Source organism: Psittacula echo (genome assembly GCF_963264785.1).
Source record: "Psittacula echo genome assembly, chromosome: 4".
Taxonomy (NCBI): domain Eukaryota; kingdom Metazoa; phylum Chordata; class Aves; order Psittaciformes; family Psittacidae; genus Psittacula; species Psittacula echo.
The window spans coordinates 21,227,897-21,253,601 of NC_137738.1; the positions used below are offsets into that span (position 1 = coordinate 21,227,897).

At 39.0% G+C, this 25,705-nt stretch overlaps 1 protein-coding gene across 1 annotated transcript in view; it reads right to left on the reverse strand.

Annotated features, from left to right (window-relative positions):
• Nucleotides 1-25,705, reverse strand: part of LTBP1 (latent transforming growth factor beta binding protein 1) — a gene marked incomplete at both ends in the record, with an annotated part of 198,370 nt that overhangs the window by 42,120 nt on the left and 130,545 nt on the right. Inside the window, 11 exons of the mRNA XM_080615803.1 lie at nucleotides 1,096-1,218; nucleotides 6,943-7,065; nucleotides 9,106-9,228; nucleotides 13,350-13,469; nucleotides 18,264-18,386; nucleotides 19,062-19,187; nucleotides 20,351-20,476; nucleotides 21,865-21,963; nucleotides 22,557-22,659; nucleotides 23,624-23,646; nucleotides 25,467-25,700. Coding sequence (XP_080471929.1) covers nucleotides 1,096-1,218; nucleotides 6,943-7,065; nucleotides 9,106-9,228; nucleotides 13,350-13,469; nucleotides 18,264-18,386; nucleotides 19,062-19,187; nucleotides 20,351-20,476; nucleotides 21,865-21,963; nucleotides 22,557-22,659; nucleotides 23,624-23,646; nucleotides 25,467-25,700 — 1,323 coding nt within the window. The remainder of the gene's footprint in view (nucleotides 1-1,095; nucleotides 1,219-6,942; nucleotides 7,066-9,105; nucleotides 9,229-13,349; nucleotides 13,470-18,263; nucleotides 18,387-19,061; nucleotides 19,188-20,350; nucleotides 20,477-21,864; nucleotides 21,964-22,556; nucleotides 22,660-23,623; nucleotides 23,647-25,466; nucleotides 25,701-25,705) is intronic.

Here is a 25,705-nt window from a genome sequence, read left to right on the forward strand (position 1 = left end):
TATTCAGCTGAGTGTTGCTGACCCCTAAATCCTTCTCAGTAACCATGTCCCAGAAGGAAGACCACTATCCTACAAGCATGACTGAGATCCCTTTTTCAATATAGATACAGATATATTGAAACACATATTGTTTGCTCACTCGGCACTAGTGGCATGTTATCTGGATCTCTTGCCATGCATCTCGCCTCTCCAGGTAAGTTTTCTCAAAGAATGTTATGGGTTTTTTTTTCTTGCTATTACAGAGCCCTGACAGAACCAACTTTCAGTTATTTCAAAATGTCTCATTTTAGCTGGCACTTAAAATATTTGGAAAGTACTGTTGAAATGTAAAGAAGTTATCATTTTTGATACAAGTATGGCTAGTCTTGTCCAGTGCAAAATACAGGACAAGAAAATATACTGAAGATACCCATCCTTAACAAATAAACCCACTATTGCATCCTGTAAGAGCTTAACAAGTTCTCAGCCCAGTAAAAAAAGTCTAACCATGCTCAATTCTGCTAGCCAAAGTTCCCCCTTTATTGTTCTTTCACTGCATCCAGTTCTTTGCTATTCTAACGTGTCAGTATTCATTGTATCAACTCCTCCTTTGTTTTGAGGTTGATCTGGCTATTTCTCCACCAGTCTCACTCCCCTCTACAGCAAGTTCTTATTTCTCAGGGTTGGTGGTTTTCTTTCTCAAGTGTGGTGCTCTTACCTGAAATGGATTTTTAATTTTCATTCATATTTTTCTGTTAAAAATACTGTCAATGCTGTCTGTCCCTTGGTTGGCATATAAGTACTTTCTGTTTTGTTATATTTAGCCACTTAAAAATGAAGCCTATATACTACTACTTTATACTCTCAGCTCAAGTCTAAACTGTGTATTAGAGAGGTGCCAAGGAAAAGTCCCGTTTCCTGCTCCCGAGACTTCAGCCTCTTGAAAAAGTTTCTCAGCATATATTTACAGAGAGAAATAGAAAATGGGAAAAAAAGGTACTACAATTTACAAATGCGTTTCTCTTCTTAGCATGATCTGTGACTATCACAAGTTATGCTTACAAACTTGCACATTTATTATAATGATCCAGGTATTTTTTTATAGCTGCTTCATACCTTGACATCCCCTGTTTGCTATCTGCTGGAAACCATCTGGGCAAGTACATTTGTAAGACCCGTCAGTGTTAATGCAATTTCCTCGAAGGCAAATATTACTGTCTTGCAGGCATTCATCAATGTCTGAAACAAAAATATTATATTAGATAATGCAAAACCTGATAAAACTTACATATTAACATAGCAATTTGAAGCTACAATGCCCTATAATAGCCATATGTGCATGTGTGGAAATCATGTTTATTAAGCTTTAGGACGTCCATTTAATTCTCCTTTCATCATATCGTCAGGATTCTTGTATGTCTAAAGAGCTTTGAGTCTGTATGTCATTTATTCCTAGCAAACACATCTAATGTGCCATCTGCATCTCTCATGAAAGCTATCATAACAAATCTTTACACCACTCTTTACCCTACTCCAGTGGTGACCATGGTGTTACAGTAATGCAGTTAACAAGAAATCCAAGCAGCTGTACATTTAGAAGACAGACATTGAAATTGCCTGCTAATGCAAAACTGTGCTTTGCAATAAGCATCTCTGGACGTGTTTAGAACACTACACAGAGATCCCTAAGCTGGAAATGATCTGACTCAGATGGCATCCAGAGTATGGGCAAACTAAAGCAGAGCTGGTGTGTCATACACCAGACAAGACATGCCTGCAAAGACTACTCACAAAACAACGGCGTGGACAGGAGGCTTGTAGGACAGGGATCACACTGCACACACTGGTGTGTCAATAGTTACTGTTTCATGCAGTTCATGTGATGCAATAAAGCCATTTCACAGGCTTAGCAGCTTGGCTGAGAAGCTGAAAAGCTGCTTTTGCACAGTGCAGCATCCAAGCCATAAATCCAGGTCCAGAGTCAGGGAGTGCAGTCTACATCCCAGCTGCCTGTACGCTACATTCCCAGCATCAAGCCTCAGGCCTGCAGACTGTTTCTTTATATCCATGGGATAAACGTTTTGACTGACACATAGGAGGGCAAGTTTCAGGATACAAACCAGATACAAAGTAATCAAATATTTCAAGAACTGGCATTGTTCCCACCTAAAGGCTTGGTGTTGTCTTTCAAAGGGCTTAAAGGCAACCCAATGGAGGAAACAGAGCACAGCTCTGTTAATCCTGTGGGTACACGATTAACTCACCAAATGCCTATCCTCCAGCAATATTATACACTTTTTTTTACTACAGCTGAAGATCACAAGGCATTTGATGACTGTGCCTCCAAGTTTTAAATGCAAACAGAAAATAAAGAGTCAAATAAAAGAAGCATCTGAAAAGCAATTTCCCCCTGCCTTCACAGTGCCTACCTCATAATTCACTGAGTCTATTGCTCAGATAATGCAGATAGTTTCCTTTGAAAAACAGTTATCAAAGACTTTTTCCACTGCCTTTGATTATTCTCATTTCTTAAGCGTGGATTCTAGCTGATTAGAATTGTAACGTTTTCCTGTGTTGCAGGAATGAAAAACAACTGTAATCAAAAATGAGGACATGCCCTCATTTCTACACTTATCTCTGGAAAGCCCACACTGTATCAGACTGCAATTATCCTTGGGATTTAATCTATTTGATAAAAATAAGAAATAGGGATAGCTTTCTTAGATAAATGAGTGTTACTGCAGATAAAACTGCACTTAATGCTGACAAAGTTGTGACCTTTTGATAACCACATGTTTTATAATAACTTTTGAACTGAGAAATAAATTGTGGCTTATTTAAAACAGCAATTAATTCTGACTAGGAACATGAAGGGAAAAAAATGAACGACTCCCTTGTGCTGAGTTAATGCCAAGTCTCACAACAAGAAGGCGTCTTCCGCCAAATTCAGTCGAAACTCATTATTTTCTATATAGGATGCATGCTTCCTGCTCTAAAATGCAACTTTTCACAGGTCCTATGGTTGCTGCATAAGAATGTTCAGAAAAATCAGAGACAGTAACTCATGCTTGAGATTTTCAGTGCTCTTTACTACCCTTTAAATGTGCACATCTTGAGCATTTTGGCTAGCAGAATCTCTGTAGGCTCCTAGGAGAACACTAGAGCCTCCTGTGCTTCAGCAGACTCTTTTCCAGTAACCTGGGTTCTTTGAGATGTATAGCTGATATGTAAGCCCAGCTGGTACACATTTATACTTCATGTCTGTTGTGACAAGGCCACAGGTTCACTCACTTTGTGTTCCCTCATTTTCAGGGCAACAGAGCAGAAAGTCTCAATGCCATTTCACCTCAAGAACAAGATGCTGAATGAGAACATAAGGCAGATAGAATATAACATACATGTGGTCATGCATCTTGAAGATCTCTGACTACTAGGAAATAACTTCTTTTTCTGTCTTCAAGTAGAAGGTTGTGTGTACAGCCCACCTGAGGATGGTGGGCTGTACTTCCAGGCTACTAATTTCCAAGCAGATAATAGCAAGTCTCTACAGGTACTTTGGCCTTGGATTACAAGGTATACAGGCATTTATGACAGGAATGAACATAGGGACTATTGCTCTCAGATAGAACTGAAGCTCTCAGTCCAGCTTTTCTGTTTTCTGAAGACTTCAGTGCAAGGATGCATACACAGCATGTACACACCAATGTATAGAACAATTATTTGCAAATAAACTTTAATATTAAGCAAGTGGAATACTGTGCAAAGGCTTCCAGACAAAAACACCAGCCAGAGAGTTGTAAAATGCACAGCTGAAAACAAGTACAGCATAATTCTGCAATATCCCTAGAAGTTTGCAACTGTATAATGATCAAACCAGCAAACTGCTTCTTGAGCTGCTACATTTTTAAGAAAGCTCCTGAAGCAGAAGAAATCCTTGTTAAATAAATAAGCACATTTCTTGCAAGTGATTTGCCCATCACTGTGGTTTTATGGCCTGATACATTTTTGGCTATTCTCTGATGTGGCAAATGCCTATCCATCCACCCCTGAGTCTGAGAAACTGGACAGAATTTGCACGACTCTGTTCTTTTCACACAACTGTGCTTTGCTGTACCCACAGTTTTTGTCCTCTCTGTCCTATTTTTGTCCTCCTCTTTACCTGCATTAGAAAACAGGTAAATAGGCTAATCAAAAAATCAGAAGCCATCATGTGAAGAAACACTGGACGTCTTCTCACAGTGATATTCTCTTTATGGAAGCTCTGTCCTGTAGTCCACGCACATATCTGGCTGAACTGAGTCATAAGGAAAGCCATGAAAAGAACGTGAGATTTAAACTTGTAGTCAACTGAGTTCCCTAAAGGTGCATTGAATGCTTCAAGGAGCCTTCAAAAATAATTACATTGCAAGGTGAGAAAAAACAAGAGGTGCATGTATAGCCGACGAAGCAGTCACACAAAGTGTTCTTATTGACAGCAGAACAAGCACAGTCTGTTCAAACTTCATTTTGAAGGTGCAAAACCCAGTCTGTAATAGTCTGTATTTCAGAAAATACTGAAAGGATATAATAAAAGCACAAAAGAATTTCTTCCACTTGAAGAGATGAATTGAGTTTTTGCAGGACTTGTAACATCTATGAAAATCTTCAGTGAACAAACTGTCTCTACAGAAATTAACCACTCTGTCACTGGGTGAAGAAGCCAAAAGATGTGGTTACAGACTTGCAAATGAGACAAGGACCCTGGGATGAGGAAGTAGTTTTACTCTTTTTCCTTGTATGATTCAATCCCTCTTCTTTTGCCTTGAGAGCTTCTTAAATTATTATTTCTTGAAAATTGCCCTTGAACAGGATCAAGGAAGAGAAGATGATAAAGCATGAATTTGCCCTGAGTGTCCACTGCATAGTGATGGAGAGCATCAACAGTTCCCATGACTAGTTGGCTGTATGAAATGTGCCAAAGCAGTCTGAAGAGAAGTTCTGACAACATTTGGTCCTCAGCTACAATGGACTTAAGTTAATTTCTATATTTCATTTGCTCTTCTTCACTACAAGATGGTTTAACTCACCATTTCATATGCTCACACATGCTAACAGCATTTACTAATTCCAAACCTCTCTCTGCAGACTTGATGATTTGTAACACTTCTTGCTGAGGAACCAAAAATGCTTGAAACAGTTATGTATCTCACTCTCTCACCATCTCCCTCTGCTATGCAGAAGAAAGAAAGAACCTTTTATTGCCGAAGGTGGACAAGGTAAGAACTCATGAATTAAACTGCAGCAACAGAAGATTACCATCACACATTTGGGAAAAAAGAAAATCTAAACACAAGGACAACAAAGCACTGCACAGGCTGCTTGAAGAGATGTTTAGAATCTCATCTGCTGAAGCCTGCTCAGAGCAGGTTAGATTGGTACCTGTCAGGAGTGACACCGTATGGTCTGTTCTGCCTTTGGGAGGCAGGACGGACCAGTGATCCATTCCGTCACTTTTTTCTTTGATTCTTGACATGGTATCTCTGCATCTGTTGCAATTCATGAAGTCACATGAGAGCAAAATTCTTTGACAGAATTCTTTGAATTCTAGTGCCTTGCATCATCAGCCCACATTTCTTGAAGCTGATGCAAGTGATGCTGGTGTTCACCAGGAACTCTGAGAAGATTGTGTTAAGTTCTTCTGTGACCAGATTCTCCAGTACCAAAGAGGATCTCTGTGCTGAGGAGATTTTGTAAGATATTCTTATTCCTTGTTGGTGAAAACTTCAAGAGATGCTGTCACGCATTGAATACGGACAATCAGTATTATTATTGATTACAAAGTCTGGCTTGATATTACAGGTTTTAACTTGAGAAGACACCCTTTGGTTGTCTCAGGGGGAACTGGCTCTTCTGCCTGGATCACTTGAAGAGTTTCTGACCTACTGCTGTGGGGGAGAAGGTGGGACCTGCTTCCTAGAGTGCTGTGTGGAGGATAACCTAGCAGCAGAACACTATTAGGTAGAACAGCAGTAAGAAACTGTGTCTTCCATGATATCAGCAGCTACAGAACGCACACCAGATACTGGAAAGCTTTTATGTGCAAATACCACACGTATGGTGAGACTTTAACTGGGAGTTTTTTTCTCCCCCCTCACTCCTAGGGTGAGACAAGGAAGCAACTGAGGTACAGTCTTTCCTGAAATTCACTAAGTAATCTCACACGCTCCAGGTGACCATGAGTAGCACAGCAGACTGACCATACCAGGTGGTATAGCCAACGATGAAGAGGAAGTAGCTTTGAAATAATTCATTAGAAAAAACCTGTTTGCCAATTAATAGACAATGAAATTGTTCTCCTAGAGAGTTAATAAATGTTTCTGGTTTCTATCACACAGCATTTCTCCTTACATTTACTGTACCTCTTTCACCTCTTATTTTTGTTTTTACAAGCTCAGTATGCAGACTGCCTTCTGAGACAGTGAAAGCTGTGAGCTCCAGCAGATCCCCCTGGAGCTCATCTTATACTAAATTCTTTCCTGCCAGTGCACATGTGGAATTGTGGTGGCTGGCTACAGGTTCCCAAAACCAGCTGCAGAAGGAGTTTTAACTTAGCAGGGCCCCATGTGAATAATATATGCTGGCAGAAGCTTTTGTAATACAGAACCTCTGTGTCAGAATACGAGCAACAAGTTTTGGAAAGACTTAATTGTTTTTGGTAATAATGTCAACTGCTCTTCCAATCTTACTGTTGGAAATGCATGTGCTGATTTCTTGTATGTGGAAAGATGACAGGGACTATTTCTAAGAATCCATTAAATATGTGCCTGTGTAGGTGGGGACTGTTGAATGGTTGACAGTAAAGCACAGAGAAAGAAACAGAAGCAGTCTTTCTGCCCCATTATCGAAAGGGTTCATGTCTATAGCTGAAATTCTCAAGATCTCATTGAAAAAAAATGAATCAGTAGCTTAAGTCCACAAACGTACCTTCACACTGATCTCCAGTGAATGATAGTGTGTAGCCTTGACTACAAATACATCTGAAAGATCCTTCTGTGTTCCTGCAGCGTCCATTTGTACAAAGTGATTGGTGCTGGCATTCGTCTATATCTGTAGCAGAAGAGACAGTGAAATCATAACACATCTGAAAATGCCAGTTATTAATCAAACGGTACAATAACCATTCTGAACAAAACAGCAAAGCAGAGTGTTAGTATCCAGTACTGCTTCTCTCAGTCTTATTTATTAACAAATACAGACAGTATATAATGCGTAAAAAATTGCAGATTGGATGCTTTCCTTGTAATGACTGCATTCAGCATTCTCTCCTGTACTGTCAGTATATATCCCTCAATCCACAAACGCATACACACAGACACACAAACACACACTCCGGCTGCTTGAGAGCTGCTTTTGTTTCTTTTTTATCTGGCAAAGGTAACAAACCAGCCACTCCAGTGAGTCAGCAAAACCCACAAAATACTTTCCAGCAGAATCACCACCTTTTAACAGGGTGTGGTTTTCAGATGCACACTGACAGGCTGTTCTCCTATTAAGTTGTACCTTAAGGCTTCTTTAAATACTTGCCTTGTAACAGTATTAATCCTCTAAATATGGGGAAATGTCTCTGCTTCCACCACCACTGCTAATCCCTCAGCGCTTCAGTTCTTACAAACTGGTGTCAGCCTGGGTTAACAGATGGACTTGAACATCAAACTGAAATTTTCCTGTGAAAAACTCAAAATACTGAGGGGGAATGGCACTTTGAATTCAGAACATACCACATGTCTTGTTTGAGCTAGGAAGCCTGTTTCCCTCCCCTATTTATAAAATACTTGTTAAAGAACAGTAATTAAATTGATACGGTATGTTCTTAGTCACTTCTAGGATTCAGACACGGCTGAATGTCTTTCTGAAAATATTCTCCAATTCAAACAGGAGAAAGTTACTCAATGAGGTTTTTCAGGTCTGTGTTATGGCTACATAGTCTGACCTCTTGAGTAATGGTCCCTTGCGACCACAGGAGTTTTGAATTTAAGGATCACTGAAATCTGCAGGGCTGCATGAAGCATCTGGGCACGTGTACGGGTCCTTACTTTAGAAGGCTGCACTTTAAGAAGAACAGTCTGCTCATGCCAGCTCAGCTTGGCAAGGGCCCTTTTCCATGAAGGCTCAGAGGAAGCAGTCAAACTTTGTCTACATAGTTTCCCCAAGACCAGTCTGCTGTGTGTCCTGGACAGCACATTTAACTCACTCAAGACACTTCACTTACACTGATGTTTTGTTTCAAACTTCCTGACAAAGTTATATGAACGATCATTTAGTTTTACTGTATTATTTTTAGCACTCAGAAGTCTGAAAGTGTTTGGTGCTATACACAGACACTTAGGAAAGGGTAGAGGGAAGGGAAAAGAAGAAAAACCAACATCTGACAAAGAAATGTTCAGGTTTCTGTGTACTTTCACAGCTTAGAGACATTCTCCCAGATATTTAAGACTGGGGAGAGGTTTCAGTAAGTCCCCTCTCCCTAAGGATATTAATTCCTCCTGCAAACATTGTAGGTTCTCTCTCAGATTACTCTGCTCTGACTTCAGACCTAAATTTGTTCTACTGCAGCAGTACAGATGTGAATTTTGTGGAAGCAATGTGGAACCTGACACTTCGGGAGGTACAGGTTCTGGTCTCAGAAATAAGACACCAAACTTTCTCTCTCTTAAATGCAGTGACACCAATGAGGCATCAGCTCAGTGTTAACTGACACTGCTGGGTTCCAAGAGGATACAGCCTGTTTTTTTTTGGATTCCACTTACTCACATGAAAGAAAAAAAAGATAGAAAGAAAAGCAATTAAGGCAGTGAAAGCCACTATCTCCAAACCTCCAAAAAGATGAAGATGCCAAGGATTTGCAGAAATTCCTATTTAGCAATATAAATATTACTACATGTTCTTGATCTGCTTTATAACAAATGGCAAAATTTTCAATGTGACCAATGAAGCCATAAAATGGAAATACATATTCTTACATTGTTGGTTATTTAGTTTCAGTATTGTACATTTGTTGATTCTCTGTTGAAAGGGATACTGTTAGATGAAAAATATTACCTAAAAGGTAAGCGCAACCTAATGAATTTTATTTGTATTTTTTCCTACCTTCACACTGATCCTCTGAAGCAGAGAGTTTGAAACCTTGGCCACAAATACATCTGAAAGATCCCTCTGTATTTTCACAACGACCATTTGTACAGAGATTGCCATACTGACATTCATCTATATCTGTGAATACAAAGAAAGCAGAAATGTTTAACTAACTTGGGTACAACCATCTTTCAGCTGAGCTTCCGAATTTATCCAGATTCTGCCATAAGCACAGTTGCAATCAGTTTTCCCGCATATTTTGACCTTGACAATTCTGTATCAATTTAAAAAAAGGATTTGAACTTGAGCTGCCCTGTGCTCAAACACTCAACTATACTCGGAGCCCACATGACTAAAATGATAGTTTCATCCCTGTACTACAAGGACTGCAGTAACAAGCCTTTTTTCTTTCTTTTCCTTTTTTTTTTTTTTTTTTAAACAGGAGTTGAACGGTGAACTATGTCCACATCATCCTTACCTGAATAATATTATTTTGCCCGTAATTTTCCCTTAAAATTAGCTAATTAACTTAAAATTAGCTTAAGTCAGTATGGCTTTAGTATAGAGAAGAGGTCAGCAAATGTTGGTATATTCATTCTTGCACTACACAGCCTTACTCTGAGGTTATGTACCTGTGATGAACGAACTAGCAGCCACCAGGACCTTGTAGCCATTATCACTAATTCTTCTGCTATTCCATGGAACAGTTCAGAAAACAGTCAGAAAGAGAAAAGAGTCCAGTCAGCTAATGCTAGCAAGGCTGTGCTGGAAGGTGTTCTCTCTGGCACCATTTTTAAAACATGTGCTGGTCAAAATCCCCCAGCCTTCTGCTTCCACTTGTTTACCCGGAGCTTACCTGTGGGGAACAGGCAGGTCCTCTCAGAAGCCAGGACAGACCTCAACCATATTTTCTGCCGTTGAGTTTTTTCTGCTTTTTTAAGCTAGCTCGCTTAATGTACAGGAATTAGAGGAGTTCCCCAGTGCATAACTGAAGACTATAAGAAACACATGCACATGTGGGAACTTTGTAGATGATATTTTTCAAATTGACTTAAAGGAGGCAGGTTTTAAAGGACTTAGCTGACACCTGAGGACTTTCAAGGGGATTTCCACAATTCATGCAGGTCCCTTTGTAATGCTGCTCTACATAGGCAACAAGGATTATGGATTATGGCCTCGTAACAACTCTCTCTTCCTGATCACAAATCATCCTTTATTTACAGGACGGCTCAAAAGAAACTTTTTTTCTGTAGGCTAGCCCATAGATACCTACTTTTATCATTATCTGAAAGAAGGTCCATCTCTGAAAGATGGACCATTATCTTTAGCCAACGTGAAAATTGCTGTGTTACTGTGTAAGAATAATTTCTTGAGCAAGCATATATATAAATAACATCTTACGTTATAAATCCATACAGAATTTAGTATTCCACAATAATCAATATTGGCTTTTCCCTAGGAGTGGTTTTCACTTAAAAAAAAAAAAAGGTTAATTTTCAAGTTTTCATTATTTATTTTGGAGATGTAGTTAACAGCAAGCAGGTGTCCCTGTTTGTACAGAAAAAGCTGTATTTCATAACTTCACTGACGCAGAAGAAGAATTACACCTTATTTACTTTCATGTACCAGAAATCATATTACTCCTAATTATACTGTCTTTTCCCACCACAAAGCACAAAAATCCATCAACATAAAAGATAAAACTACTGATTATTTGAGGTGCCCAAGCTATTTAAGGCAGCTGTAACACAGGGAGAGCTGGAAAGAGATTAGAGGTCTTTAAATCATCAGCATAGCTCTTATTAGCTATGGCGAATATCTGCAGTAACTATTTTCCTCACATATATTTATGGTTCATGGCTTTTTACAATCTCCTGTACAATTTGACTTTGACAAAGCCCATCTTTCCCCAGGCACAAATGAAATCACTATTATTGTCTGAATTTCAAATGACTCACAGATCTTGTTTCCTTACTTGAGCCTCTAACTCCATAAAAAAGATGCCTTGTTGCAGCCTGACCAAGAATATGAAGTGGCATCCTCCAAGGAGGTGACAGCACAGATCCACAGGTGTGCTGCTATGGCAGATCAGTAGGTGTTAGAATTTACACCCTCCGCAAAACTAATTCTCAGATCCCTACTGTTACAAAACATGCTTGCTCAACAAAACACCACACCTTTGATCTCAGTATATACGATCAATGCTCTAATTCAAGAATTTGTTAAAACACAGAGAACTTAACTCAGCAATCATGGAAGATCACAATATCAACAGCAAAGAACCGCTGAACTGTTGCATTAGACTTTCTGACAACTGACCTAGACTAACAGCAGAAACAAATGAATTAATGGAACAATGGACCTAAATACTCTTCATAGATAACTTGGGAAATATTTTCCTTTCCAGTGTATGCAAAGCTACAGACTTGAGACAAACTATCTGCATTACGTTTTCCAAAATGTGTATGGCTCATTTCCAACATGATGTAAGTCTAGCATAAACAGAAAATGAAGACTGATCACATCACTAATGATGTGAGAGAGATGTCTAGGCTTAGAACATTTCATAAAACAAAGGAAAAATGGTAACTACATGCAGTAATACAAGGAAAAAATTATTAGCAACTTGGAACCAAGACTTATTTCTGACATGGCTTAGTTCTGTTCTGTAAATCAGAGCAGAACAGTGACTTTTTTTTTAATCTCATTCTGCTCCTCTAACCTGGTTAGCATGAACAAAAGAAGTGAAAACTATGCCATGGGATTTTCAACCAGGCTACTTTCACGAATAGGTACAGAAATCAAGCTTGATGTCAGGTAAGAACACAAAATTAAGTCAACATTAGATTTTCCAGAAAAGGAATTAAGTAAGGGGAACCCTTCCTAAGATAGTGCATGTGCCACAGTCTTTGCAAGGGCAGCGGGAACCTAGACAGGTGGGAAGGAGCAAACCAAAGATTAACGTGGAGTACTGCGTGCTATGTGAACTGTAGCAGTTTGTGGTAAACATTTCTAGCTTGCTATAACTCCATTAAAATCCATGAAATTACCTAGAGATTCATTCCTCGACAGTAAGTCAAATGACAAGACCAAATAATGCAGCTATGACATGCTAATAAATTGTGACAGCCAGATATGTTCAGACAAGTCATTTGCTACAATCTGCCTTCTTTAGAACCTGTACAGCAAAACTGAGGGTGAGGCTTTAACAGCCACACCGTACATTCTTCAGGTGCTTCACTGCAACTTGGCTCTAGTCTTGCTCCACAGATCAAAAGCTCATTTGTGGCTGAAGCACAGTAGATGCCCATCTTCCAGAGCTATTTCAACCAGTGATCCTAGACAGCTTCATGAGCTGAATCAAATCACAACAACTGGGAGCGATTAGGAAATAAGCTATGAAAGTACACTGCCAATCTGACCTACAGTAATAATGCAAACACTCCCTACGTAGATTATTATATACCCTTTTAGGTAGCATGGTTACTCTAACCATCGCAATTTATAGGACATGCGTTACACACAGAGTGGAAAGGAGGATTCACAACAGACAGCTGACCCTTTGCAACTGAGGTCAAATTTAAGTTTCTGGTAGTGCCCTGGAAATGGCACTCAAAACAACAAAAGATTATTTATTTTGGATTCATTTGCTCTTTCTTACCTAATAGTCAAAACTGATTTGAAAAAAAATTTAATCTAACATTTAAAAACATATCAACAGAACTATAATGCGAGAAATCTGCCCTAAAAACTTAACCTAAATACCTAAAGTGAGGCAAGTTGCTTTAAGATGTGCTAATGTTTTGCTGGAAGTACAGATAATTAAGAAGTTTTATGAACATGCTTTGTGTGAGCAAACTCTCATGTCCTATTAAAAAGCCTGCCAGTCACACTGATGTATTAGCATCCATGCTTTTTCCATTTGCTAATACCTTCAAGCAATGGCTTACTACCATTTCACCAATAAAACATCACTTTCAATTCCATATTTTCTATTTCAAGAGTTTTGATTTGTAATTATGATTGTATTGTTTTTGGTCTAGATTCAATGTTCATTTATCTACAGTAAAACACAATTTCTTCCTGTATACTGTGTCTGAGAACAAAGTCATTTAAAAAATTTCGTATTTTCAATTATAATTGACGAAATGGGGACCCAGGGTATAGTGATGTCATCAGGTTGTAACACTGGTGAAATAGGAAATACAGCATCTCATAACAAGCACTGTAACTGGAGATTCAAAGAGTACTGAACATACCATGGCACTGCCCGTTCCAGCCTCTGAATCCCACTCTGCAAGGAATGCACTGGTAAGAGCCAGGAGCATTAACGCACTGTGCATCTGGACAAGTAGTTGGAGTCAGGCATTCATCAATGTCTTCAAAAGAGAAGATAATAAGAAATACCAGTCAAAGCCATAACAGAACACTGAACAATAAACTAATCTGTTTATTCTTACTGTGCTGATGTTGTACTGATACATTTAGAGTTGCGTACTTTTATCTGTTAGAGACCCCGGAAGGTACAAGTTGTCACAGATCAGTATCAGTGAAGGGACATCTCTGAGAAATAAATCAGGTCATAGTATCATATCAACTGAATCTGAATTTTCTGTTATACTGTGATTCTTTGGTTAGGCCCTCCATAACATACAGCAGATCACATTTCCAGCTTAGGTAAGTAAGAATAACTTTGCTTACATCACCCCTTTACCATATTGAAGTGTCCAGAGGTTCTTCCTATAGTCAGTCTCAAGAGACTTTGGAAGTGCATTGCAACAACAATGCACCTCCTCTGGCTTCTCAAAGCAATGAGCAATTTGGCATTCTTCAGAGTTTTGGAGTCATGCTGCATGTAAATATTATGTGGACTACAAATTTAATTGTGTGAATGTAAATCAAAGACACTTAGAGAGAATAAGGAATTAATTATGCCTGAAAGAAGGCACTAGCAACACACATCACTGAGGCTGGCAATGTTTAGGGTGATGAAGGGAACTGTTGAATTAGGGGAGGTCCTAGTTCATCCATGAAAAACAAGAGGTATGTCCTGAAATACCAATAGATCTTATGTCCTGGTTCTGAGCATCTACCAAGAATTTCTTACCCTGCCCCAAACAAACCAACAATAAATACAATATATACAACCTAAAGGAGACTGCATACAAAAATTATATTTGAAGGCAAGTTGCTGCCAAGTGACCAATGATCAGGTGATGGAATTCAAACAGCTTGGGCAGCCTCATTCCAGCCTTGACTATCGTTTTATAATATGGTCCTTTATTACACAATAATTATCTTTCCTACCAAGTACTTGCTTCATGGATTACACAGACTAATGAAATTGCCGGTCACCTGTAAACCCAGCTTCCTAAGCTCCTCTCCTGACCCTGCCTCAAGCCGAGTAGTTGTGCCTTCTGCAATTAAGGACTACCACTCCAGAGCAGATAGCAGGGAGGCAATTCACTCCTAGTTTTGGGAAAAAGCTACAGAGAAGGAAAGTAGCCTCCGACACTTGTAATTTAACTGGCAGTACTCCAAACTTCAGAGAATTGGACATCCAGTTCCAAACAACTCACTGGATGTGGGCAAATCACAATTTTTGATAGAATCACGATTGTTCAGCTGAGAATACTTCCTCATACAAACATCAACAGCCCCTTCAGCCACTACAATGCAGGCCTGCAAGCATTTCCCAGTGGATCTGCTGTGAGATTATTTTTTTTTATTTAATTAAAGAAAATCCACTTTGGATGAAACCTGTTCTCAGGACTACATAGACTGTATCTGCCCTCAAAACACACAACATGAATGAAGCATCTGGTACAGAAATTTCAGTCAAAATAAAGTCTAAATGCTGCAAAGCTTAAAGAAATCACAAGATTTTATAGGAAAACTTCATTGTATGCAATGATGTTCAACTATGCCTGTAACACTGTTCTACATAAACAATAGACTGTGAAACAACAATACATACACACTTATTGTTTCCCAGGCTAGGCCCACAACAGAGCTTGTGTCAGTATAGCTTGAAGGCAGAATGAAGATAGGATGAGGAAGTGTAAGTGAAGTGGGTGTACTGAGTGCAGCTTGGAGGATTCTTGCCTTTGTTTTTGAAGTGTGGAGGAGGTAGAAAGAAGTTATTTGTGGAATCTGGAATCTGTCAGTAGGTGAGATTCTCCTGGCAGGCATGCTAAGGCACATGAAAAACAAGGAGGTGTTTGGTGACAGCCAGCATGGCTTCACTAAGGGGAAATCTTGCCTGACCAATTTGGTGGCCTTCTATGATGGGGCTATGGAACTGATGGACAGGGGCAGAGCAGTTGATGTCATCTACCTGGACTATGATGGGGCTATGGAACTGATGGACAGGGGCAGAGCAGTTGATGTCATCTACCTGGACTTGGACTGTCCTACTTGTGGACTTGCGAAAGCGTTCGACACTGTCTCACATGACATCCTTGTCTCTAAATTGGAGAGACATCAATTTGATGGGTGGACCACTTGGTGGATAAAGAACTGGCTGGATGGCCGCACGCAAACACTTGTGGTCAATGGCTCGATGTCCAGCTGGAGACCAGTAACGAGTGGTGTCCCTCAGGGATCGGTGTTGGGACCGGTCTTGTTCAACATCTTTGTCGGTGACATGGACAGTGGGATTGAGTGCGCCCTCAGCAAGTTTGCTGATGAAACCAAGCCGTGTGCTTCGATTGATACGCTGGAGGGAAGGGATGCCATCCAGAGGGACCTTGACATGCTTGTGAGATGGGCTGATGCCAACCTGATGAAGTTTAGCCATGCCAAGTGCAAGGACCTACACCTGGGTCGGAGCAATCCCAGGCACAGCTACAGGTTGGGCAAAGGAGAGATTCAGAGCAACCCTGCGGAAAAGGACTTGGGGGTGTTGGTCGATGAGAAAATGAACGTGAGCCGGCTTCAGTGTGCACTCGCAGACCAGAAAGCCAACCGTATCCTGGGCTGCATCAAAAGGAGTGTGACCAGCAGGTCGAAGGAGGTGATCCTGCCCCTCTACTCTGCTCTCGTGAGACCTCACTTGGAGTATTGTGTGCAGTTCTGGTGTCCTCAACATAAAAAGGACATGGAACTGTTGGAACAAGTCCAGAGGAGGGCCACGAGGATGATCAGGGGAGCGGAGCACCTCCCGTATGAAGACAGGGTGAGAAAGTTGGAGCTGTTCAGCCTGGAGAAGAGAAGGCTGCGTGGAGACCTCATAGCAGCCTTCCAGTATCTGAAGAGGGCCTATAAGAATGCTGGGGAGGGACTATTCCTCAGGGACTGTAGTGACAGGACAAAGGGTAATGTGTTAAAACTTACACAGAGGAAGTTTAGATTGGATATAAGGAAGAAATTCTTTACTGTGAGGGTGGTGAGGCACTGGAATGGGTTGCCCAGGGAGGTTGTCAGTGCTCCATCGCTGGCGGTGTTCAAGGCCAGGTTTGACAGAGCCTTGGGTGGCATGGTTTAGTGTGAGGTGTCCCTGCCCATGGCAGGGGGGTTGGAACTAGATGATCTTAAATTCCTTTCCAACCCTAACTATTCTATGATTCTATGACTATAAAGTGTAGGTGTAATGACATGGTGAAATGATTCCCCGAATGTGTCATTTCCTTGATTTGATAGATTTTGTGTTAGTATGGTTTTTCCCTTAAGCAACTTTAAATAACTTTCATCAAAGGATTTTGTTTCAGAAATTAAATGTTAATTTAAATGTTAATGTTAAATTAAATGACAGAGGACTCCCACCATACTACTTAAAATACAAGTGAAAAAGAAATTTGACATACTGTGATATTTTGATTGCTAGCATATTTTAATCACAGATTCCCTACTGACAGAGAAGATTTGGAAAAAGTAATTGTAAGAGTGGACTGTGTGAAATATTTATCTAAAAACAAAAGGTCTGAAGAGAAAGTGGAATCTTTTAGCGATGTTCAGAGCAGCAAATATATCCACAGCAGCTTTAAGTTGCTTATTTGCTAGGCAACCTAACATGTTAGCAATTTTATTCTGTCCTAGATAACTTAGACTAAAGCATGAACAAAACTATGTTTAAAATGAAATGGCTGCTTGTGGTTTTTAGTTCACAATTCAAGTTGAAAAATGAAAGCCAAAAAAAGAACAGCAAAAAAAAGGCAAAAATATCATGCTGAAAAATAATATGAAGTTTCTAAGGTCAGATGTCCTAGCATCTCCTGCAGCATGAAATACCTGCCAGTACACATTTCCAAATTTAAAAAAGCCCAATTATCATTTGCTGCCTGTTATACGATGGGACAACAGACAGCTTTTCTTTTTTTTCCTGAAACAGAAACTTGATGAAGTATGCAGGGAAGGACTAACAATGAAGTTAAGAGATTTCATGGCAAGAGCTGTTAAAATAGCAGTCCTATGATGGTTCTGTCCATAGTGGGGGAACTCCTCTGCAGCATCTTAAATCTAAATGATAGGAATTGCATTGCAGTTCCAGGCATCAAATAACTGAAAAGATTGGAGAGTACTCAAGGTTTCTTGTTTAAGACTGCAGACTTCTGAGAATTCTCCCTTTGCAGCTCAAAGCAAACAGCAGACAACGTTAATTGTTCCACACAATGCTAACATTTGGCATTGTTTCTGTGAAATAAATAAATGGTAACTTCACTTCATCATTCAGGACATTCTATAGATTAAACAAGCAATGTCCTTTTGAACATTCTGCCGTTTTTAGCTGGTGTACAGGGGCAAGTTAAATGATATAAAGGCAAATTAAATGGAGAAAGTAGCTGTGATAGAAATCCAGCAGAAAGATTAAGCTAGACAAATAACCCATGGAAATAAAGACAGAGTGAGTTGGGGAAAGGGAACTCTGAACAAAAATACACATAAAACCACTGTGCCAAGACATTCCATCTGAAATCAAATAGCAAATGGAGATTGAAAGGGATTAAAAGAAATGTACCAGGTAGAAAAATTTCAAATCAAACATGAAAACAAAAAATCTGTGTTAGTATTTCCATCTAATGGCCGGATTTCTTCAAAAATAAAGAGATAGACGTAAAGTTTTCTCTGGAGATCAGTAACAGCAGTCAACACGAACAAATGGCTTGTCCTATTGCAGTTTTTTGGTGTGGCAACTGCTACTGTATTATTACAGGTGAAAAGTCCAAACCTCCTACCTTCACATTCACCTCTCCTGTTCATTTGGTATCCACTATCACAATATTCACATCTGTATGAGCCAACTGTATTTATACAATAGCCTTCCCCACAAGTATGAGGTCTTGCGCATTCATCAAAATCTGCAGATGTAAAAGAGAAGAGAAACTTTGCTTCACCATGAAATTACTGAATACTTGCATCTCCTTTAAACTCTGTCTTAAGTATATGTAAGTAAACCTGGAGTTTTGAAGCTGTTTGCAAACCACAGTCCTAGAGCTGTTCTTCCTGAACAGTTCCATCTTTACCTCACTACTTGTAATTGCAGAAAGAGATCTAGAAACAACTAGGCTCTAACAAGGCGGCCAGTGAGCAGCCCTGTGGTTGCAAACACAATGCATATCACTGTGTGTACATTGTGCCCAAGGCAGCGCTAACCTGAGGAAGATCACAGCTAATGAACACTGGTCATGTTGCTCTGCAATGTTTATGGCTGTCTGCAGTTACATTTAAAAATACGGTTTGTTACATTTGCTAGTGATTGAAAGGATTGTGAATATTTGTATTTTCTACTGCAAGTGTTTTTACTAAATGGTATTTTTCCTAAACAAGCATGTTACTGAATAATTTCTTGTTTTTCAATAAATAATAATTTTGAAAAATAGTAGAAGCTACTCAAATGTTTTCCTGGTGAGAGCAGTTGAAAACACTTCCAGACATAAGTCCAGTACCAGTGACACTGAGGAAAACAGCTGAGAAGAGCTTATTGATTCATTTTTGTATTTTTATTTTCTGTAAAAAAAGACACCAGTAATTACCAACGCAGTCAGTTCCATCTTCACTGGCCATGAATCCAGCTTGGCAAATACATAGGAAACTTCCTTCTGTATTTTCACAGCGTCCAAGGGAACAGAGGTGGGGTGCCTGAGTACACTCATTAATATCTATAAAAGAAATAAAAACACACAAGACTATAGAATAACATGTTTAGTTGTGATTCTTCTTTTTGCATTCTATGCCCTGCTTTTGAAAAGACTGATCTTGTAATTATTTCAACTATTCGAAAAAGTATGTTTCCCTCTCCCTAAGAGCTGCAAAAAAGAGATGCATTAAATAGTTTTGGTTGGAAAAAACACTCTTACTGGCTTAGTCTATAAGAACATTTCACTGGCCTAAAGAATGTGACATGATTACTATTCAAAGCACTACACTGAATGAGCAGTGTAGCTGAGCACAAGCTGCAAGCATGGGACATTAACACAATTTGGATGAATTGGAAGGATTTTCAGTTGCTATTTGACTGTGTGTGTAAATTATTTCTTTAATACTGTAGTTGTACACAATAGCATGTGTATCAGTGTGAAGTTAATGAACTTTTAGTAGCATGAAAAGTTGATAGTACACAATCTGCCAACATGACATAATAAATTTTCTGATCCAAGTTACAGAGGAACCAGCATACTCTGAATGAAGGAAAGATACTGATACTGCTGCTTCCAAATCTGAAACAGCTCACCTAAAGCCAGTCTGGGCTCTGCCTCATGTTCATCAGAGCACTCTGTTGCAGAATTTACTAGCTTAGAAGGGTATGAAGACTTCACTTTGCAGATCTCCTAATATGCTTCTGGGATGGTTATGTTATAGTTTCTCTTTTCAGCAGAAGGTTGAAAGACCTAACAAATTGACTGGCTTTAGTCCAGCTGCAGAGCTGGTAGCTGGGTAAATCATTCTGAGAAACAGGTGCCAATTCAGTCATTCTTTATCCAAACAGAAGTGTATTTCTTCCTGGCAGTCTGATAGTTTTAGATACCTGATACAAAGCTGAGAACAGATGATCTGTCTAATCAATTTTTCTTTCATCTCACAATAGGAAAGGGTTTCATTCAATTAAATTCACATGCAGTTCTGAGTGGCTGAAAGGCTATAATGAGAGACTAGTTGGCAAGTTTTATTTGACATACAAAAACTAGTTTCTGTGTAATTTGGAAACGTTCAGTAGAGGAAGCAACTCCTGACTGCTCTGTAGCATATTTCCCCTGACCAGACTTTACATTTCAAGCATTTCACAGCATGGTTATTTCGAAGTTTTGAAAGCGTCCATTCATACCAGAGCACTTTGTCTGCTGATCGTTAAGTTTGTACCCCTCATAGCAGATGCAAGTGTATCCCACAGGCAAATTAACACAGTGTCCGGCTCCACAGATATCAGGATTAACTGTACATTCGTTGATTTCTAAGCAAACAAACAAAACAAGCAAAAATTTAACATTAAACTCTCCCACACAGTTCGGTATGTGCAGAATATTCTGTAATCCAAGTAGAAAGTTCAGGCCTGACAACAACTGTAAATCAAGTTTGTAAGTCCTAAGTTTCTGTAGTGGATACCATATCTAGAAGAATCCAAAATCCATCTAGGCTTTTCCTAGCAACATATTCCATATCCCATCCAAGATTTATATATAGGTGCATAAAAAAATAAAGTAAAATGAAAATAACATAAAATAAAAATTTATATGATTTAACCTTTGCAAAGGTTAAGAAAATAACTGTAGTGAGTTTCTGATTATTTGTAGAGAATACTTGTTTGTATGTATTTTGTAAGACAAGGAGATTCAGTACGGGCAGCATTGGACGCTAAACCCCTACAGTAGCTTTAGAAATTCTCGAAGTACGTGGGCTACTGCAAAAGAACACTAATGAACTAATGACTGTGTTTAGTTGTAATTTAAGCTAAGGTTACATAGCAGCATGAAATTGTAATTCCTGAAAAAGAAGTTATCTGTAAAGGAGAATAATTTATTCAGAATACTTAGAAATAGGTTAAATTTAACTACATCTTAAAGTAACTGAAGGAGGCAGGTGAATGCTTACAGAAGGACAGGGTGCTTTTTCTACTCTTACAGTAGAATTGCAGAATTACTTCTCTTACAGTAGAATTTAATTGCAGACAGAATCATACTTCAAAGAACTGGATGACTTAGAGCTGGCGCGTGATGCATGCAACTCAAAAATCCATTCCTGCATGAAGGAAAGCCACCTTTGAAGAATTAAACTTTAATTAAAGTGTGTGCAATTTCTCCTTGTGAATGAAAGCTGGGAAACCTTGTGGTAGGCCTAGATGTGCACCCTATATAGCACTGCATCCTAAAGTATTTACCTGGATATTGCAATTACTTCAAAGCCTGTGTTAATTCTGAGAGGTTAGCCAAACTGACATTGTAATGCTCTCATGAAGTGTACATGCCTCAAAGAACATGACTATGTATACTTCATGAACACATGTGCAAACTGTCTAAAGACCTGACTTCTAGCCAAGAAGTTTTCAGTTCAATTTTGGTGCAGATCATGTAAATCTGAGGTGGAATTATTATTTTTTTCCTTCTGTAATTTATTTGAGGGCACAAAAATGGCAGGTACATCCTATGAGGGCCCTTGGTCTGCTGAGAGTACACTCATTGCTGTGCTGCTCTGTACTTTCTATCCCTCCCCAGAGTAATCCTTTCTGTTTTACAGCTACATTATCTTTGCTATTATAATTCAGAAGTGGCATGGAACAATTTAGTGTCAGGAACTCACAGTCATTTCTTAATTTATTTTAGTTTTAAAAAGGAAGTACAATACCTGTAACTTGAGTAGGTGCAATTACTTGACTTGCACTCGAAGTAGAGACTTCAGGAGCAACTTCAACAGGCAGAGGAGGAGATGTTTTCTCAATCACTACTGTGTGACATGGAATTGAAATCAATCACATCCCAAATAAAAAACACTTAAAGCATTCAAAAGAAAGCTCTTAAAGAATTCACACATGATACGGAATGAGCCAGACATGATGGAGCTTTTCATTAGTTTACCCTGCTTAGATCTGGATTAGAAAAAAAATAATATAATTGGGTTTTCCATCATTCTACAGCTTGTGAGAAAACCCCAGAGGTGAAAAAGAAAGCAAGCACAATATTAAAACTTTTGCAGGAGAAGTTATGCATAAATCTGCAAGGAGGGACCTAAGTAAAGTGTCCTCCTGAAAGGGGTACAAGGCCTCAACTCTGCTGACATTTAAATTCCCATGTATGTAATCCATGATATCACTTCTGCCTAAAATATGTCTTTGTCTCCTAACAAGTCACCCAGCTCAATGACAACCTCTCAATTCCTCCTACTTCAGCCTCCATGCTGTCTTTTCTGTATTGTGCTCATGAAAAAATTGCTTGTGAAGCTGCAATAAATTTTTTATTAATCTTAAAATTGCTGCCTTCCCATTCTTCAAAGAATTGTAAGCACTCTCTCATACTAAAAGACAAGTCAAAACAAGTCACCCGGAAACTGTGGATGCAGGTTAATTGTTGAAATTCCAGGAGAAAGCTGAGGCTGCCCACGCTCTAGATCAGGCTGCTTTTCTTGATCAAGGGAAGCTAATTCCTGAAAGAATGATTAAAAAGCTACATTCTGAAAACATTCTCTCAATTCAGCTATTATAACAATCCACAAACTCCTGGCATCTCACATGAGTGGCTCCTGATAGCAGATCATTAATTCCCACCAATTTAAGCCTGAAAAAACACAGAATGCTGTATTTACACAATGGCATACAATTCAACATTGATTTAATTTGAAGCAGCCATTTCATGGCTTTGGCTTTGTCCCTCCATAGTTTTCCCCTCTTCTGCTCTTTAATTGCTTACAAATAGTATTTAATTGCAGTTCAACATACACAAAAGTATACAATCACATAAGTCTCTTAAATCTTTACCCCTGTGAAACATTCTCTCTTACCTACTGCACTGATAATCTTATTTTCATAACAGTGTTAGATGCTTTTAAGTCTTTAGCAAAATGAAATTAAGTACAGCTGTAGTTATTCCTAACAAATGCCAGTATCTTCAGCATAGAGAACCTGGAACCTCCAGAATGAGGAACTTAGTACAGCTACACACCTCCTCTTCTCCACTGAATACACAGCAACCCTAAGAAAACTAGGAAACTAACTTAGGTGTTAATACAAGGTGTCACAAATACTTCTCAAAGCTTCATGCTGTTTCTCTCGAATTAATTTCTCTGTAGCTGTCAGTACCTGTGGCTCCCCTTCATACTGTCTGTATTTTTCAATATCCTCTTTAAAATCCAGGCTCTGTAGAATGGGATAGAACAATATAGACCCTCTGCCAATACCCTAAAGAGAGGTTAAGGTAATCCCTTCCTGTACCTCACTACCTGCCTGTTGTACATAATACTAATGAGCTCTTTTTGCCTCACGGTTTGCACTGTAAGTCTACAGTGAGTTGTTTGTTCCTCATAAATCCTAAATCCTTTTCCGAGTTATTGTATCACATCTTGTACACATGGTCTACACTCTAATTCTTAGATAAATCACATCATATTTTACCTGATCAGGGGCTGCAGTTCCCACTAAAACCAGAAAGAAAAAAAAAGAAAATTAATCAGCCTTCACATAACTTTCACTTACACATTATATTTAAAACTAACAGCACATTTGAAAGTGGTTGCTGCCACTGCAGAAAAACTTTAGGCTCTCACCTCATTCCAAAACAGTGTAAAGTTGAAGAAGCAGCAAGTGTAAAAACTAACCTGAAACCAGAGTGAGATTCTATTCGCGGACCAATGCTTATAATGATTCAGTTTATAATATAATATATACGCTTACAATATTCAGCTGTAATATTCAGCTGCCTTGCAGGTTTCTCAATTGTTGTTTCCTTGGAAACAATCCAAGAAACTCGCAGGTTATTCATTCCCTGATTAAACTCCTTAAATTTTGAAATTTGCCTTTTCCTCAAGCAAGCAAAAGTGGTTTGGATTTGTTTGTTTGGTGTTTTTTTTGTCCCTCCCCCTCCACAAAAGTGACTCTTTTTTGGGAAGGAGAAGTAGAAATTTTGTAGTTTTTACTTTCTATTGCAGTTTGCCTTTTCTGAACTTCCTCTTACGGATGAAAATCTATCTTCTTCTGTAAAAAACTGAAAGAACATTTTTCTTTTCACAATCAACATTTTCCATAGAATGGATTTAAAAAAAATAAATCAATCACTCTTCTTGCTCTCGTTTCTTCAGTACTCTTGGGGAGGCCGATTATCAGACCTGGGAGAACTTCTAATAAAATGTCAAAAATTCCAAGTGTAATCATACAAAAAAAATGAAATATAAAATTAAATGATGTGTCTTGAGTGACTTGGAGTAAACATGGTTTTTAAAGTTATTAATTTGAAATAACAATATTCCTTTTTGTTCTCCACATTCTTTGCTTTAAGATTTACCAGAAAGTGGCAATCTTTCTAATTACTGAAGTAATATTTTAGGCAAATGATGCACCACTTTGTAACACAGGAAAGTTGAGAGGTTTATCTGAGATTTTATAATCCAGCACAGTCTGTAAGTATATTTGAATGGCTTATTTTTCTTTCCAGATTCAGTTTAACTCCACTTTCTTCTTGAAAGCAAAACTAGAGCAGTAATTTCAGCTGGAAAGTAACCTGTGTTGCACAGAATTTTGCAAAGTCAGCCGACTGAAAATCTTTCTAATAATGGTCTGATATACAGATATGTAACTGCTACTTGAAAATACACCTATTAAGTACTCAGTATCATGAAAGGGTTCTTCAGCAATGTATTGCTTCTGGTCTACAGTTTGCATAATATGCCAAATTTGTATAATAGTGCTGCTTTCTGTATTTCTTTGCTTCTGCACTTGTTTTGGACTCAGGACAATTTCAGCTGCTTGAAGAAACTGAAGCCTGAGAAAAGTATCTTAGAGGAGTCAACTAATAATTAAACGGCCCAGTAGAGGGGGACTGATCCAACATGGTCATGCCAAGGGAGTGCAAAGCTTCAGGGGTGAGAGCAGAGCACAGGGAAGGGAATGCATGCCAACGTCAGGTGGTGCTAATACAGGAGTATATATTCTGTCTATAGACAGAAGATGATGGAAACCCCTTAGCTTCTACCACCCCAAATACCACTAAATTATAAAAGAAATAGTGAGATAAAAGCAGTCTCTCTCTCTCTCTCTCCATGGTGTTCTCAGCATCTGGTAGGAGCTCTACATGAAATTTCAGAAGTAAACATGTAACACAATACGCTGCATGACATGGAGCACTCTGTGAGGGAAGTGACACCTCTCTCTTCTGCACTGTACAGCAGCTACTTCGAGAAGAAACAGACCATTGAAGACACATGCACAGAAATACAGAAATACTGAAGTTTTCCACTCTCACCTTCTTGCACAGCCATCTCAGTCTCACTTTTCTGTGAGAAGGTCAGTGCCTCCACTGGCTCTTCCTTTGCTGGGAGAGGTGGAGGAGAAGTACCTTTAGCAACAGGTTGAGTAATCGGGGTCTTGCCAATGACAGGTGGCTGTACTCTAACTGCAGGGTGATGATATAGCTTGTTTCTGTGAGGGCCAGAAACCGTATAACCCATTCCACCAGGGCAGATTTCCTTAAAAGCAGCTAGA